The sequence below is a fragment of the Mytilus edulis genome, chromosome 2, assembly GCF_963676685.1.
Source record: "Mytilus edulis chromosome 2, xbMytEdul2.2, whole genome shotgun sequence".
In the NCBI taxonomy this organism is placed as follows: Eukaryota; Metazoa; Mollusca; class Bivalvia; order Mytilida; family Mytilidae; genus Mytilus; species Mytilus edulis.
In genome coordinates this window covers 22935581-22953007 of record NC_092345.1, presented here as the reverse complement: position 1 = coordinate 22953007, position 17427 = coordinate 22935581, and the positions used below count along the sequence as shown (strand labels likewise).

General features: G+C 33.0%; 1 protein-coding gene across 2 annotated transcripts in view; it reads right to left on the bottom strand.

Annotated features, from left to right (window-relative positions):
• The window catches only part of LOC139511750 (uncharacterized), a 79011-nt gene that overhangs the window by 55617 nt on the left and 5967 nt on the right, over positions 1-17427 (bottom strand). For both annotated transcript variants that reach the window (XM_071298798.1, XM_071298796.1), the window contains exons 3-5: positions 16926-17374; positions 15612-15666; positions 10077-10268 (exon numbers count right to left, since the gene is read on the bottom strand). In XM_071298798.1, coding sequence (XP_071154899.1) covers positions 10077-10268; positions 15612-15666; positions 16926-17374 — 696 coding nt within the window. The remainder of the gene's footprint in view (positions 1-10076; positions 10269-15611; positions 15667-16925; positions 17375-17427) is intronic.

The window sequence follows — 17427 nt, the reverse complement described above, 5'->3', positions numbered from 1 at the left end:
TGATATACTTTAATGAACAAAGAAAACCGTCATAAAGTGAGCGTATGAAAGAGTCTCCTAAAGTAATATCTATGTTACGTCAAAAGGACAGAATGTTTCACAAAAACGGGATTCTATATAGAAAGGTAACTGACCCACAACAAGGGGAAACACATCAATTCGTTGTACCAGAGGCTTTACAAAAGCAAGTGTTAGAAATGTTACATGAACAAGCAGGTCATCAAGGTATAGAAAGAACAACAAGCTTGATTCGTTCAAGGTGTTACTGGACAGGAATGTTCAAAGATATTGACAATTACTGCAAGGCATGCGAACGTTGTAATGTTGCAAAGATGCCATGTCCCCGCATATCAGTTCCAATGAGTCATTTTTTAGCAAGCAAACCAAATGAAATCCTAGCTATAGATTTTACTATTCTAGAACCAGCAAGTGATGGTAGAGAAAATGTTTTAGTTATAACAGATGTATTTTCGAAATTTACAGCAGCGATTCCGACACGAAATCAAACTGCAGCAACTACCGCCAAAGTACTAGTTTCATCATGGTTCATGCGTTATGGAATACCTGAACGTATTCATTCGGATCAGGGGAGGAACTTCGAATCTGAACTTATTAGTGAGCTCTGTAATATTTACAACATCAAAAAGAGCAGAACTACTCCTTATCACCCACAAGGTAATGGTCAATGTGAAAGGTTTAATCGGACTTTACATGACCTACTTCGAACACTAACACCAAAACAGAAACAGCAATGGCCAAATTTTCTTCCAGAATTAATCTTTACATACAACTCAACAGTTCATGCGTCTACAGGCTTTTCTCCGTTTTATCTAATGATGGGTAGACAGCCTAGATTACCTGTTGACTCTCTTTTTGACTTTGAAGAAGATGGAAATATTAGTGACAATAGACATGAATATATTTCTGAACATCTTAGTAAAATGAAGATTGCGTATGAAAAAGCAGGGGAGCACTTAAGGAAAGAAGCTGTTTTACGAGAGAAAGCTCATAACACAAAAGCGTCCGAACATAAACTTGAAGTTGGTACTCGAGTACTTATTCGTAATAGAGTACAAGGCCGAAATAAAATTCAGGACAAGTGGAATTCCTTACAATATCAAGTGATAAAGTGCTTAGACTCTGACCGTCATGTTTATCTCATTGAACCAATTGATAAATCTGGACAACCTCGCGTCGAAAATAGAACAAATTTACAAGTGTGCAAATTCAAACCACAAACAGACAGTGACAGTAGTTCAGACGAAGACCCTATTGCAGTTGGATACAACGGATACCGACAGCTGAGACGATCAAACAGAACTAACTTTGGTGAACACTCAAATGTTTATAATGAACCAAGATCAACTGTTTAAAATTGTATATTCATGCCTTTGACAATTTTTGACAATCAAATATTTTTTTTATATTGTACCAATGTAAAATGTTTAATGACTTTTAAAGGGATGTACGTTACCATTTCTAGTCAAGGTTGTTTGCTAATGCTATTTGATTAATTGTTTAATTCATTTTTAAAAGGTGCCTGTTTGAATTTTTTTATTTTCTTGACACTTTAAAATTGGACTTTTTGCTGATTTTTTCCTTTTTGTGTAAATCTGTTATTGCATTGAAGGTTTTGAAGTCAAGTTCTAGTCAAAGATAACTTGTAATTGCATTTGAAGTTAAAGATAATCACACCTTGCTAGTAAGAAATTATTTTTGTGTGTGTGTTTTATTATGATTATGAGTTGTATCATATTTTGAAATTGAGTCCTATACTGTAAAATTGTACTTTTTGTGTTATGGTTGCAGTAACGAGGACGTTACTTTTATAAGCAGGGGAGTATGTGAGCAAGTCACTTATGATTCCGGAATTTATTTATGTGTAACCGGTAATTTTCTATTTTTATTGTAACCGGAACCACCGTTTTGATGACGTATTAATATGCACTTATGATAACGCTGGAATGAATGAAAGAAACATCTTAAAATAAGCCTTTTTATACCATCTACAGGTAAATTATTATTGTATTAATTATTTCCTGGCTTTTATATTATTATAAATTGCTTTTATTGTTTGTGTAAAGTCTTCAACACATATATAAACATGATAAACACATCAAAACAAACAATATTTATACGGCAAACCATTGCCGACATATTTCCATATTTTTGTATCATTATCGGTGTTTACAGCAGCACTATGAATTAATAATACTGACAAACATATCATATTATATCTTCTGTAATTATGTGACACATAATTTATGTCACGTAGAATACTATAATTTAGGTTAGTTGTTTTTGTTGCATAAACATTGTATTTTTCATTGTTAAATAATTGTTTTGGTATATTAATCACATGCATCTATAATGATGGAACAATAACCATCCGTGTTCACTTCTGTAAAGTTTAATTAACATTTATTTTGTACACGAGAGCTATTTGCTATAAAAACTATGGAAAGCCTGTTTAACATTAATGTGTCTTGTTATGGAACGCAGGTTTAACAATATTTTGTAATTCTATTTAAATGAGTGTTTTGATTAAGTAAACTTCATTTTGAATATGAAAGAGAGTTAATGAAATGATTAAGTACTATTTACTGCATATAAACCATACTTTGTCATATTAAATGTATACAAGAGTTATTGGTATTAATACTGAGTAATATTGGCTAGGGCAAGCAAATTATTGTAACTATGTATTTTGCTGATCAATATCATTTACATTATAGTGTACATTATAACTGAAGTTGTGTTCTACATGTAGACAATTGTATTATAAAAACTTTCTTTTTGTGTATTTGCAGGACTACCTGCCACCTTTGTTAACTAGTAAAACAATAAAGATCTTATCATCAAATATGTCACTTTCTATCAGCCTCACTATACACCTGGCTACATCTGGGTTTCATGACAGAAATTGTATTTTGGTAATGGTGATGTGTTTGTACATCTTACTTTACTGAACATCCTTGCTGCTTACAATTATCTCTATCTATATTGAACTTGGCCCAGTAGTTTCAGTGGAAAATGTTAGTAAAAATTTACACACAAATTTTATAAAAATTGTTGAAAATTGACTATAAAGGACAATAACTCCTTAGGGGGTCAATTGACCATTTCGGTCATGTTGACTTATTTGTAAATCTTACTTTGCTGAACATTATTGCTGTTTACAGTTTATCTCTATCTATAATAATATTCAAGATAATAACCAAAATCTGCAAAATTTCCTTAAAATTACTAATTTGGGGGGCAGCAACCCAACAACAGGTTGTCTGATTTGTCTGAAAATTTCAGGGCAGATAGATCTTGACCTGATAAACAATTTTACCTAGTCAGATTTGCTCTAAATGCTTTAGTGTCAGAGATATAAGCCAAAATCTACATTTCCCCTCTATGTTCTATTTTTAGCCATGGCAGCCATCTTGGTTGGTTGGACGGGTCACGCCACACAATTTTTAAACTAAATACCCCAATATTGATTGTGGCCAAGTTTGGTTAAATTTGGCCCAGGAGTTTCAGAGGAGAAGATTTTTGTAAAGGATTACAAAAATTTACGAAAAAATTGGTCAAAATGGACTATAAAGGGCAATACCTCCTTAAGGGGTCGACTGATAATTTTGGTCATGTTGACTTATTTGTAGATCTTACTTTGCTGAACATTATTGCTGTTTACAGTTTATCTCTTTCTATAATAATATTCAAGATAATAACCAAAATCTGCAAAATTTCCTTCAAATTACTTTTTTCGGGGCAGCAACCCAATAACCGGTTGTCCTATTCATTTGAAAGTTTATGGGCTGATAGATTTTCACTTGATGAACAATTTTACCCCATATCAGATTTGCTCTAAATGCTTTGGTTTCAGAGTTATAAGCCAAAATCTACATTTCACCCCTATGTTCTATTTTTAGCCATGGTGACCATCTTGGTTGGTTGGACGGGTCACACCACACATTTTTTAAACTAAATACCCCAAAGATGATTGTGGCCAAGTTTGGATTAATTTGGCCATGTAGTTTCAGAGGAGAAGATTTTTGTAATAGATTACTAAGATTTACGAAAAATGGTTAAAAATTGACTATAAAGGGCAATAACTCCTAAAGAGGTCAACTGACCATTTCGGTCATGTTGACTTATTTGTAAATCTTACTTTGCTGAACATTATTGCTGTTTACAGTTTATCTTTATCTATAATAATATTCAAGATAATAACCAAAAACAGCAAAATTTCCTTAAAATTACATATTCAGGGTCAGCAACCCAACAACGGGTTGTCTGATTCATCTGAAAATTTCAGGGCAGATAGATCTTGACCTGATAAACAATTATACCCCTGTCAGATTTGCTCTTAATGCTTTGGTTTTTGAGTTATAAGCCAAAAACTGCATTTTACCCCTATGTTCTATTTTTAGCCATGGCTGCCATCTTGGTTGGTTGGCGGGGTCACACCACACATTTTTTAAACTAGATAACCCAATGATGATTGTGGCCAAGTTTGGTTTAATTTGGCCCAGCAGTTTCAGAGGAGAAGATTTTTGTAAAAGTTAACAATGACGGACGCCGGACGACGACGCCGGACGCAAAGTGATGGGAAGAGCTCACTTGGCTCTTCAGGCCAGGTGAGCTAAAAATTAAAATACAGATATGATAATAGTCACTTTGTAGCTATAATACATTTCGGAAACTAGTATACTCTATTCATTTACGGAACCAGCATTGTGATTGTGTTGCCAATGCAATCGCAGAATGGTCTTTCAGTACCATGGGAAGACTTGAGAAATACAATAATAATCAAGCGATTATCTGGCTTGGTCTTTTAAACAAAAACCGTGAAAAAATAAAAATTTCATCAGCCACATTTTTTTCAGTATAAGAAGGATATATGTTCCTTGATTTTTAGAATTATATTTGAGAATGAAAAGGTGAACCAGGTGCTCCGCAGGGCGCAGCTATATACGACACCAGTGGTCGAACCCTGAACATTTGGGGCAAATTTGGTCACAATATTCAAGCTTGATACTGTCTGAATTTGGGTATAGTGATCAAATTTTTGACATAATATGGGTTTTTGTCACAAAATTAATGTGGTCAAACGGATCTTACAAATCTATTGCACAATACTCTGCAATTGAATATTTCTTCTTGAAACTTTTCAAACTGATTGTGAGAGTGTTTTTCTCTAATTATTTTTTTTCTTCAAATTATTATATGATTTTTATGAGGTTATGTTAAGTTCAAATTGCAAATGTTAAATCATGTGTCCATTTGAAATTCATAGCAAACAACTATTAATATTGTCTGTCATATCTGTTTTATGATGTAGTTTTGCATAACACTATTTTTATCACTGGCAGAATATTTAAACCATGATAGATTTTACACAGATTTAAATTTGAAAATCAACATTTTGTTATAAATATTTTAGAAAAAATATATTTAATAATGTATTTACAAATGTGTTTTCATGATTTTAATTAATATTATAAAGTTATAAATTATTTATTTATGAAATCTTTTATTTTTTATTGTACTGTATCTTTAATGCTTGATATTGTGATAAAATGATTTAAAATTATTATTAAGCTTTTTTATTCTCTTCTAATCACATCAATGAACAGTTTTATTTAGTGCCGGCTAAATAGCAAATTTGCTATTTAGCCAGTGCCGGTCAAATAGCAAATTTGCCGGTGCCGGTCAAATAGCCACTGCCTTAATTCAACTGTTTTTGTCAAATCAAAAATTAAAATAATTATGGCATAGTTTCTCTGTCTGGACAAAAGCATCCTTTAATTTAGACAATGTTTTTCTGTTGTCAGTTTGATCCAATTGAGCATGTTGAACGAGTGGAGGTCCTTATATCCACATTGGAAAGTGAAACAGCTTGTATTTTATAAATAACGGAATTAAAAGTTTTCAAATGATTTTTGGCTTCAAAACTTTCAGATCGATGTCAGTTTGACAAAAACAATGTACTCTTCTATTAAAGCCTGTATTTACCTTTACCCGTCCTTGGCGTGAGACATATAAGCCATATAATTATCAATTATTTTATATTCTATCACCTGTGTATTGTTAAAATAAAACGTGTCAATTATCCGACAACTTGGTCAAATATCAACTTGTTCTCGCATACCGGATTCTTTTGATACACTTGGGCTTTTACTTATTCAATAATAAACAGTTGTAAATATCGTACATAGTAAAAAATAGTGCTGGAAAATGTTCATTCATGAAATATTCATGAATGAAACGCTATCTCGCATAGATTTCTTTTGATTTTCTCTTCAGCCAACGGGGCATCCGCAAAGTAGTGTTTGCGATACCTATTTCAAAATGAAGTTAAATTCATCTGAATTGTCGGGAACATTCATTCCTTCATTTATTTAAGCTGTAATCTTTTTAAAAGAGTAGTTACTCAAAATATCCAAGAATCAAAATTCAAACACTAGTACTACATTATCTTGGAGCAGAACATTGCGATAGTCTGTCTCACTGAAAGTTGAGGCCGACGCCTATGGAAAGTAGCTATAGCAAACTTTCCAAAAATACTTGGGATGCTACATAACCAAATAAGACATGAAAGAAGGACCAAACTATTTGATCTTTGCACTGATTCAGGAAGTTGCAACTTTTATGCTCCATCAAAAATTTATCACCATGCCTATATAACACATATTTTCAGTACCCTAATATGGTATAACCAGATGCTCCGCAGGGCGCAGCTTTATAAGACCGCAGAGGTTGAACCCTGAAAGGTTGGGGCAAGTATGGACACAACATTCAAGCTGGATTCAGCTCTAAATTTGGATTGTGATTAAATAGTTGACACAGCATAGGTTTCTGACACAGAATGAATGTGGTCTAATGAACTTAAAATATTTTTTTTGCCTTTGAGCAATTCACTATGCTGTTGAATATTAATCCTCTCAAAAAAATGTTTGAAGAAATTTTCTTTTTATTTATGAAATCTGAAATGAGAAAAATTTACCCCCTCCCCCATTTTTTTTTTCACATCCCCCTTTCCCTTTTTCCTAAACTGATCTCAATTCAAATTTCTAATGGAGTTTGCAACAAAAACAACTCATTTAAATACATCATAAAAAATTAAAATGTAAAATAAAGTGCTTGTTATCACTGAATGGTAAAGATGGTTTAAATTTATCAGTTGGTAGTAAAAGTGAATATACATTGTATATATATTGTATAAAACAATGATTTAAGTTGATTCAACTACTATTCTAAACAAAGAAAGATAACTCCAATTGAAAATTTCTTGCTATTGCGCAATATTGTGCAATTAGATATTTCTTTCTATTGCGCAATACTGTGCAATTGAAAATACTTACTATTGCACAATACTGTGCAATTGAAGATTTTTTGCTATTGTGCCATACTGTGCAATCGAAAATTTCTTGCTATTGCACAATAATGTGCAACTGGGCCCATAATCAAAAAAAAATCTAAGTACATGTTTAGATTCAGCATATCAAAGAAGCCCAAGAATTCTATTTTTGTTAAAATCAAACTTAGTTTATTTTTGGACCCTTTGGACTTTATTTATGTAGACCAATTTAAAAACCGGACCAACAATTAAGAATCTACATACACAGTTAGATTCCGCATATCAAAAGAACCCCAATTATTCAATTTTTGATGAAATCAAACAAAGTTAAATTTTGGACCCCGATTTGGACCAACTTGAAAACTGGGCCAATAATCAAAAATCTAAATACATTTTTAGATTCAACATATCAAACAAACCCAAGGATTCATTTTTTGTTAAAATCAAACTAAGTTTAATTTTGGACCCTTTGGACCTTAATGTAAACCAATTTGAAAACGGGACCAACAATTAAGAATCTACATACACAGTTAGATTCCGCATACCAAAGAACCCCAATTATTAAATTTTTGATGAAATCAAACAAGGTTCAATTTTGGACCCTTTGGGCCCCTCATTCCTAAACTGTTGGGACCAAAAACTCCCAAAATCAAACCCAACCTTCCTTTTATGGTCATAAACCTTGTGTTTAAATTTCATAGATTTCTATTTACTTGCACTAAAGTTATGGTGCGAAAACCAAGAATAATGCTTATTTGGGCCCCTTTTTGGCCCCTAATTCCTAAACTGTTGGGACCTCAACTCCTAAAATCAATCTCAACCTTCCTTTTGTGGTCATAAACCTTGTGTTTAAATTTCATTGATTTCTATTTACTTGTACTAAAGTTATTGTGCGAAAACCAAGAATAATGCTTATTTGGGCCCTTGTTTTGCCCCTAATTCCTAAACTGTTGGAACCAAAACTCCAAAAATCAATCCCAACCTTCCTTTTGTGGTCATAAACCTTGTGTCAAAATTTCATAGATTTCTATTTACTTAAACTAAAGTTATAGTGTGAAAACCTAGAAAATGCTTATTTGGGCCTTTTTTGGCCCCTTATTCCTAAAATATTGGAACCAAAACTCCCAAAATCAATCCCAACCTTCCTATTGTGGTCATAAACCTTGTGTTAAAATTTCATAGATTTCTATTCACTTTTACTAAAGTTAGAGTGCGAAAACTAAAAGTATTCGGACGACGACGACGCAGATGACGATGCCAACATCATACCAATATACGACCAAACAATTTTCAATTTTTGCAGGTCGTATAAAAATCATTGTCAGTAATCAGAATTTGTTATGAAATTGTAATACACAGAAACGAATGCTGCATACGGAGGCTCAATGAATTTAAAGTCGGCACCATTGGCCTTCAGAAGACTTGAAGTCTTCTTCCACCAAAAACAACAACACAGTGTAAAAATGGCTGCTGAAAGCTTGGACTGTTGATCGTTGATACAGAGATGGTATTCTCATAGCACATATAACTTCAGATATACATGTATGTCCTTGGACTATTGATAATAAAGAGATGGGATCCTCTTATTAGACTGTCGGCATTCCAATGGGAACAAACTGTGTCCCTCTACTTGCCGACTTGTTTCATTATTATTATGAGGCTGACTTCATGCAGGAACTTCTTAGGAAGAAAGATAAGAAGTTAGCAATATCCTTTAATTCTACTTTTCGCTATATAGATGATGTTCTTTCTCTAAATAATTCAAAATTTGGTGACTATGTGGAACGCGTCTATCCAATCGAGCTAGAGATAAAGGATACTACAGATACAGTTAAGTTGGCCTCATATCTTGACTTACATCTAGAAATTGACAATGAGGGTCGGTTGAAAACAAAACTTTATGACAAAAGAGATGATTTCAGCTTTCCAATTGTGAACTTTCCATTTCTAAGTAGCAACATTCCAGCAGCACCTGTTTGCGGTATATATCTCCCAATTGATACGATATTCCCGTGCTTGCATTTCCTATCATGATTTTCTTGATAGAGGGTTGCTGCTCACAAGGAAGCTATTAAACCAAGAGTTCCAAATAGTGAAGTTGAAATCATCCCTTCGTAAATTTTACGGACGCCATCACGAGTTGGTTGACAGTTATGGAATAACCGTTTCACAAATGATAACGGATATGTTCCTTACATCGTAACTACAATCCCCTTCCCTTTCATGAATGTGACCTACCAAATTAAGACTATTTACCGGATTTGTTATCACATAAGCAACACGACAGGTGCCACATGTGGAGCAGGATCTGCTTACCTTTCCGGAACACCTGAAATCACCCCTAGTTTTTTGGTGGGGTTCGTGTTGTTTATTCTTTAGTTTTCTATGTTGTGTCGTGTGTGCTGTTGTTTGTTTGTCTTTTTCATTATTAGCCATGGCGTTGTCAGTTTGTTTTAGATTGATGAGTTTGACTGTCCCTTTGGTATCTTTCGTCCCTCTTTTAGCACATTACATCAAATATTCTATCCTCAGTGCTGTTGAAAGCTTGAACTGTTGATATATAAAGATGGTATTCTCTTAGCACATAACTTCAGATATATGTCCTCAGTCATACTTCAGACATTGAGAAACTACATGAACAATTAAGTTAACCTTGAAAATGACTACATATATGGTAATCTTTTACTACTGTAATACAATACAAGTTGCCATAACATAAACTAACCCTTGAACATTTTAACTCCCCATCTTGCTTGTCTCTTTGTACCTCTTGTTGTTTCAATATCCATTAAAGCATCTGTTTCCCTGTCATTCATTACGGGAAATCTAATACCAGAGTATTCCTGTCCACTCCTGCTGGTCTCTGAATCCTCTGCTCCAGAACCAGAGTAGTTGTCCTCTAACAGACTGGAACAAGCTTTAAAATTAAGTAGTTAAATTGATAGTCACACTTGCTTTCTTTCACAAGACTTATCAGTACATTTACTAAACATGCTTAAGTAAGGTATCTCTGGTGAACGTACATGTAATCATTTTTTTTCCAAACTTTTGAGAAGTTTAAAAAGATTAAAACTTTTGTGGTAATTCTAAGGCACATCCTACATTTTGCAATGATATTTTGTATTACTGCATGCTTTTTGCATACATATGCAGAATAATTATATACTCTTGAGTCAAAAGTCAGTAATTTCAAAATAGTCTATTAGTGGACTGAACATGACTGCATATTGACCATCAAATCTTTTTTGCTGTCTCGTTGAAGTATACTGCACATGTTGTGCCCTTGTATTCCTATCATCTAATTCAAATATGGTTTTATTCAACATTTATCATAGGATTAATTTTATAATATAGTACTGAGTTCAAACAATAGTCTATTCAATTTATCAAACCATGCGATATATATAATATAGATATACAGTAGTGGTACAAACAAGTAGGACCCAGAATCAAGCTATTTTAATTGGTCTCTAAGTATTGTAATACCAAAAATAGTAGTTGTATTGCATTATATTAAAAATTTTAAATTTTACCATACAGAAGAGTATATTTTAGAGAAAAAAAATCTGAATTTTCATACTTCAACATCACTAATTGGTTAAAGGCATTAGACATAAATCATTTTTGTATATAATTACATATAAAAACAAAAAAGAGTAATATTTGAGGGTCTTGGTGGGTTTTATAGAAAAAGTGATTTAGAGGCAAAACATGCAGACTAAAGGTAAAAAAAAAGTATTCAGAAAAATAGACAAAAAATAAAGAATAGAGAATAATGGACCTAAACTAAAATGAAATAAAAAAATAAAGAATACAAAACTGAAGCACCCCTATTCACACTCTCATTTTCTATGTTCTCTTTTCAGTTTTCACTATCCCATGCATCATTTTTTTTCATAACCTACAAGATATCAAAAGTTGCCTCCCATACACCACAAATTGTTCACTTTTAATATACAATATTTGAATTTTAAAGTAAAGTAGTGATTTGGTCCAGTTGGAAAAGGTTAAAAATTAGCACGTCAGAAGCTGTCAAAAGATTTCAAGACCCCCTTAACATAAAATTGTCTATATTTTGGGTAAGGGCTGATGAAGTTTCCTATAATTTTGATATAATTTGTTCCAAAAGTAGTTCAACACACTGTAAAAAATTTATTAAGAAAGCACAGGTTGGATTTTTTTAATTTGCATTTATTGTCTAAAAGAAATGCACTACGAAATAATTGTGGTCTTGGACCTATTGCATGAATATTGGGGAATATTGTCCCTGGTATATTAAACCAGGTGCTCCGCAGGGCGCAGCTTTATACGACCGCAGAGGTCGATCCTTGAACAGTTGGGGCAGGTATGGACAAAACATTTAAGCGTGATACAGCTCTGAATTTGGATTGTGATCAAATTTTTGACATTATATGGGTTTTTTACACAAAACAAATGTCAAGATTTTACAAATCAATTAAAGATTTCTTCTTCAAACTTATTTAAATCTAAAATTAAATAGTTGACACAGCATAGGTTTCTGACACAGAATGAATGTGGTCTAATGAACTCAGCAACATTTTATATTGGCAAATTTCCAATGAAGTTATTTACATAAAGTTATTGGCAAATAAAAATAGAAAATGACATCATAGTCATGTCTGGCAAATTTCCAACATATATTATCAACTACTATTCTATACAAAGAAAGATAACTCCAATTGAAAATTAATTGCTATTGCACAATATTGTGCAATTAGATATTTCTTGCTATTGTGTAATACTGTGCAATTGAAAATTTCTTACTATTGCACAATACTTGATATGGAATCCTGATTTGGACCAACTTGAAAACTGGGCCCATAATCAACAAGAGTGCACACACTGAAATGTCTCGCCTTCTTTACTAATCATTGATATTATGTTGATAGTCCTAAGTATAAAGCTTTTTTTCAACTGTCCCATAAACTAAACATTAACCAAGATAGCTAAACAAAGACCAATGAACCATAAAAATGAGGTCAAGGTCGGATGAACCATGCCAGGCAGATATGTACAGCTAACAAAGCTTCCATACAACAAATATAGTTGACCTACTACTTATAGTTTAAGAAAAATAGACCAAAACACAAAAACTTAACACTGTGCAATGAACCGAGCAATTGAGGTCATGGTCAAATAAAACCTGCAGGACTGACATATAGATCATAATATATTTCCATACACCAAATATAGTTGACCTTTGGCATATAATATTAAATAAAAAGACCAAAACTTAAAAACTTAACTTTGACCACTGAACCATGAAAATGAGGTCAAGGCCAGATGACATCTGCCCGCTAGACATGTACACCTTACAATCATTCCATACAACAAATATAGTAGACCTATTGCATAAAGTATGAGAAAAACAGACCAAAACACAAAAACTTAACTATAACCACTGAACCATGAAATTGAGGTCAAGGTCAGATGACACCTGCCAGTTTGACATGTACACCTTCCAGTCCTTCCATACACCGAATATACTAGCCCTATTGATTATAGTATCTGAGATATGGACTTGACCACCAAAACTTAACCTTGTTCACTGATCCATGAAATTAGGTCGAGGTCAAGTGAAAACTGTCTGACGGGCATGAGGACCTTGCAAGGTACGCACATACCAAATATAGTTATCCTATTACTTATAATACGAGAGAATTCAACATTACAAAAATTCTGAACTTTTTTTTCAAGTGGTCACTGAACCATGAAAATGAGGTCAAGGACATTGGACATGCGACTGACGGAAACTTCGTAACATGAGGCATCTACATACAAAGTATGAAGCATCCAGGTCTTTCACCTTCAAAAATATAAACCTTTTAAGAAGTTAGCTAACACCGCCGCTGTAGCCGCCGCCGCATCACTATCCCTATGTCGAGCTTTCTGCAACAAAAGTTGCAGGCTCGACAAAAATCAAAGTACATGTTTAGATAAAGCATATCAAATAAGCCCAATAATTTAATTATTGTTAAAATCAAACTTAGTTTAATTTTGGACCCTTTGGACCTTAATGTAGACCAATTTGAAAACTGGACCAAAAATAAAGAATCTACATACACAGTAAGATTTGGCATATCAAAGAACCCATTTATTCAATTTTTGATGAAATCAAACTAAGTTTAATTTTGGACCCCCATTTGGACCAACTTGAAAACTAGGCCAATAATTAAAAATCTAAGTACATTTTTAAATTCAGCATATCTAAGAACCCCAAGGAATCAATTTTTGTTAAAATCAAACTAAGTTTAATTTTGGACCCTTTGGACCTTAATGTAGACCAATTTGAAAACGGGACCAAAAATTAAGAATCTACATACATAGTTAGATTGGGCATATCAAAGAACCCCAATTATTCAATTTTTGATGAAATCACACAAAGTTCAACTTTGGACTCTTTGGGCCCTTTATTCCTAAACTGTTGGGACCAAAACTCCCTTGTGTTTAAATTTCATAGATTTCTATTTCTAAAGTTATGGTGCAAAAACCAAAAATAATGCTTATTTGGGCCCCTTTTTGGCCCCTAATTCATAAACTGTTGTGACCTCAACTCCAAAAATCAATCCCAACCTTCCTTTTGTGGTCATAAACCTTGTGTTTAAATTTCATTGATTTCTATTTACTTATACTAAAGTTATTGTGCGAAAACCAAGAATAATGCTTATTTGGGCCCTTTTTTGGCCCTTAATTCCTGAACTGTTGGAACCAAAACTCCCAAAATCAATCCCAAACGTCCTTTTGTGGTCATAAACCTTGTGTCAAATGTTCATAGATTTCTATTAACTTAAACTAAAATTATAATGTGAAAACCAAGAAAATGCTTATTTGGGCCCTTTTTGGCCCCTAATTCCTAAAATGTTGGGACCAAAACTCCAAAAATCAATCCCAACCTTCCTTTTGTGGTCATAAACCTTGTGTTAAAATTTCATTGATTTCTATTCACTTTTACTAAAGTTAAAGTGCGAAAACTAAAAGTATTCGGACGATGACGACGACGCAGGACGACGACAACGCCAACGTGATAGCGATATACAACCAAAAAATTAAAATTTTTGCGGTCGTATAAAAACAAGAGTGTGCACGCTGAAATGTCTCGCCTTCTATACTAATCATTGATATTATGTTGATAGTCCTAAGTATAAAGCTAAGTTTTATTACAACTATCACATAAACATGAACATTAACCAAGATAACTAAACAAAGACAAATGAACCTTGAAAATGAGGTCAAAGTCAGATGAACCATGCCAGGCAGACATGTACAGCTAACAATGCTTCTATACAACATATATAGTTGACCTATTACTTATAGTTTAAGAAAAATAGACCAAAACACAAAAACTTAACACTGTGCAATGAACCGTGAAAATGAGGTCACGGTCAAATAAAACCTGCACGACTGACATAAAGATCATAAAATATTTCCATACACCAAATATACATATATAGTTGACCTATGGCATATAGAATTAGATAAAAAGACCAAAACTCAAAAACTTAACTTTGACCACTGAATCATGAAAATGAGGTCAAGGTCACATGACATCTGCCCGCTAGACATGTACACCATACAATCATTCCATACAACAAATATAGTAGACCTATTGCATATAGTATGAGAAAAACCGACCAAAACACAAAAATTTAACTATAACCACTGAACCATGAAAATGAGGTCAAGGTCAGATGACACCTGCCAGTTGGACATGTACACCTTACAGTCCTTCCATACACCGAATATACTAGCCCTATTGCTTATAGTATCTGAGATATGGACTTGACCACCAAAACTTAACCTTGTTCACTGATCCATGAAATTAGGTCGAGGTCAAGTAAAAACTGTCTGACAGACATGAGGACCTTGCAAGGTACGCACATATCAAATATAGTTATCCTATTACTTATAATAAGAGAGAATTCAACATTACAAAAAATTTGAACTTTTTTTTCAAGTGGTCACTAAACCATGAAAATGAGGTCGAGGACATTGGACATGTAACTGACGGAAACTTCGTATCATGAGGCATCTATATACAAAGTATGAAGCATCCAGGTCTTCCACCTTCTAAAATATAAAGCTTTTAAGAAGTTAGCTAACGCCGCTGCAGGATCACTTTCCCTATGTCGAGCTTTCTGCAACAACAGTTGCAGGCTAGGCTCGACAATAAAATATACTACAGTGTTTAATCAGATTTTTGGCAGAATCATAAAAGTACCCTATCAATTACTGTTTTTACCTTTTTCTTCTGAGTGGGAACTGTTGAATGCAATCAGATCTTTTTGTAAAGGAACCTGAAATAAAAATATCAATATATAAATTATACTTTTAATTCTAGCATTTCACCTTAATAGGATATGATATCCTGCAATGCAATGTTGAAGCAGAAGAGAAATTAAAATTCATATTGTGTGATTCTGTTAAGTATATAAAACAATGTATGTAACAAGACAATTTTCATAAAATATTATTGCAGTAACATATTGTCCAACTATTTATCAAACTAAACTGGTTAAGGAAGATTCATGGTATACCGCCATCTTGAACATCTGTACAATCGTAGTACACTATCAGTCTTGAATCAGCAAGAATTGTATCCATTAGAACGCTACTGAGGCAATTTTCTATAAATTTAATATTTCCAAGCAACATAACTCTTTTTTGAAAAAGTCAGCCAGCCACCATTATAAAACTTGTCAGAGATATTGCTGATATTAACCTATAGTATAAGTTTTATAAAAATCTTGCAACATGTGCAAGAACTGTACCTTCGAGAGCACTAACATGACCAGATGGACAGACACTCACAAGTACAGACAGACAGACAGATGTACAGACAGATTTACAAACAGACACGCAGACTGACGAAAGGATGTATGTCCAGTTTTTCCATGTCCCCTGCATCTCATTAGGCGAGGGACAATAGATCTTGTTCAATAGACATGTGTAGCATAAAATATAATCTTTATGTAAATTCAAATTTACTGCTATTTTTTAAAAGTTTTTGCAGTCAGGCAATTAGGATTAAAAAAAACTTTATAATATTATCAAAGAAGTGGTGAACAAAATTTACATTTTTTTCTAACAGGACTCCTACATTTTGTCCTTTTTTCATCTATAACATTAGAGATAGAAATTTTGACGTTTTTTTTTTTATGGTACAGATAATAGCATGGGTAGTTTCAACTAGTTTGTAGTGAAGGTTAGCAGTCTTTTTTAGTAACTGACAAAATTTTGTATTATGTGAAATACAATGCCTTTGCTGTTTGGTTTGAAAATCATACTGTGTTTTTTTATGAGTTCATGTTTTGGTACAACATTGAACAATGTCCAAACTTTCAAGGCATAATTATTTTCTATATTTACATATTATATTTTCATTCTTTTCCAAACATACACATGAATTGAAATGTTCATACATTTATTAAGTTATTTTTGCTGAGCATTTTTATTTTCTGTATCAACTGATACTTATTACAAGTAGTCTCTATCTTTTTGAAAAATTTCAAATAGATTTGTTATCTACTGCATACATGCAATATTTAGCACTTACTGAAATACATTTCTTGATATACTGATGGTCATCTTCTGGTGACTTTCTTTTATGGCCAACTTTAGATTCTGCACTGTTTGATGTATTTTTATTTTCATCATGTCCATGGATACCACACTGTTTTAAATTGGGAAATCTGACATTCAGTGGAGAATTCTCATCTTGTATATCTTTACCATACATACATATCTGACCTGTATCATAACCAGTATCAACTGGTTCTACTTTCACTTTAATTGTGCCTTCACTTTCAATACTTTCACATGTATTTGAGTGGAAACTGATATTTTCCTCCACTAGCTGGTTTTCTGTTTTAACTGGTACCTGTATAACTTTCAATGACTCTCCTTCTTTACACACCATCATTACTGGTATTGGTTGAATAGAAGTATCAATTGTGTCTGTTGGGTTTTCTTGTTTTATTGTTGGTTGGTAATTCTTTGTCTTATCTGAAATTAAAAGTCACACTAATTTCTTTAAACTTTATAGTTCTGAAAGACTA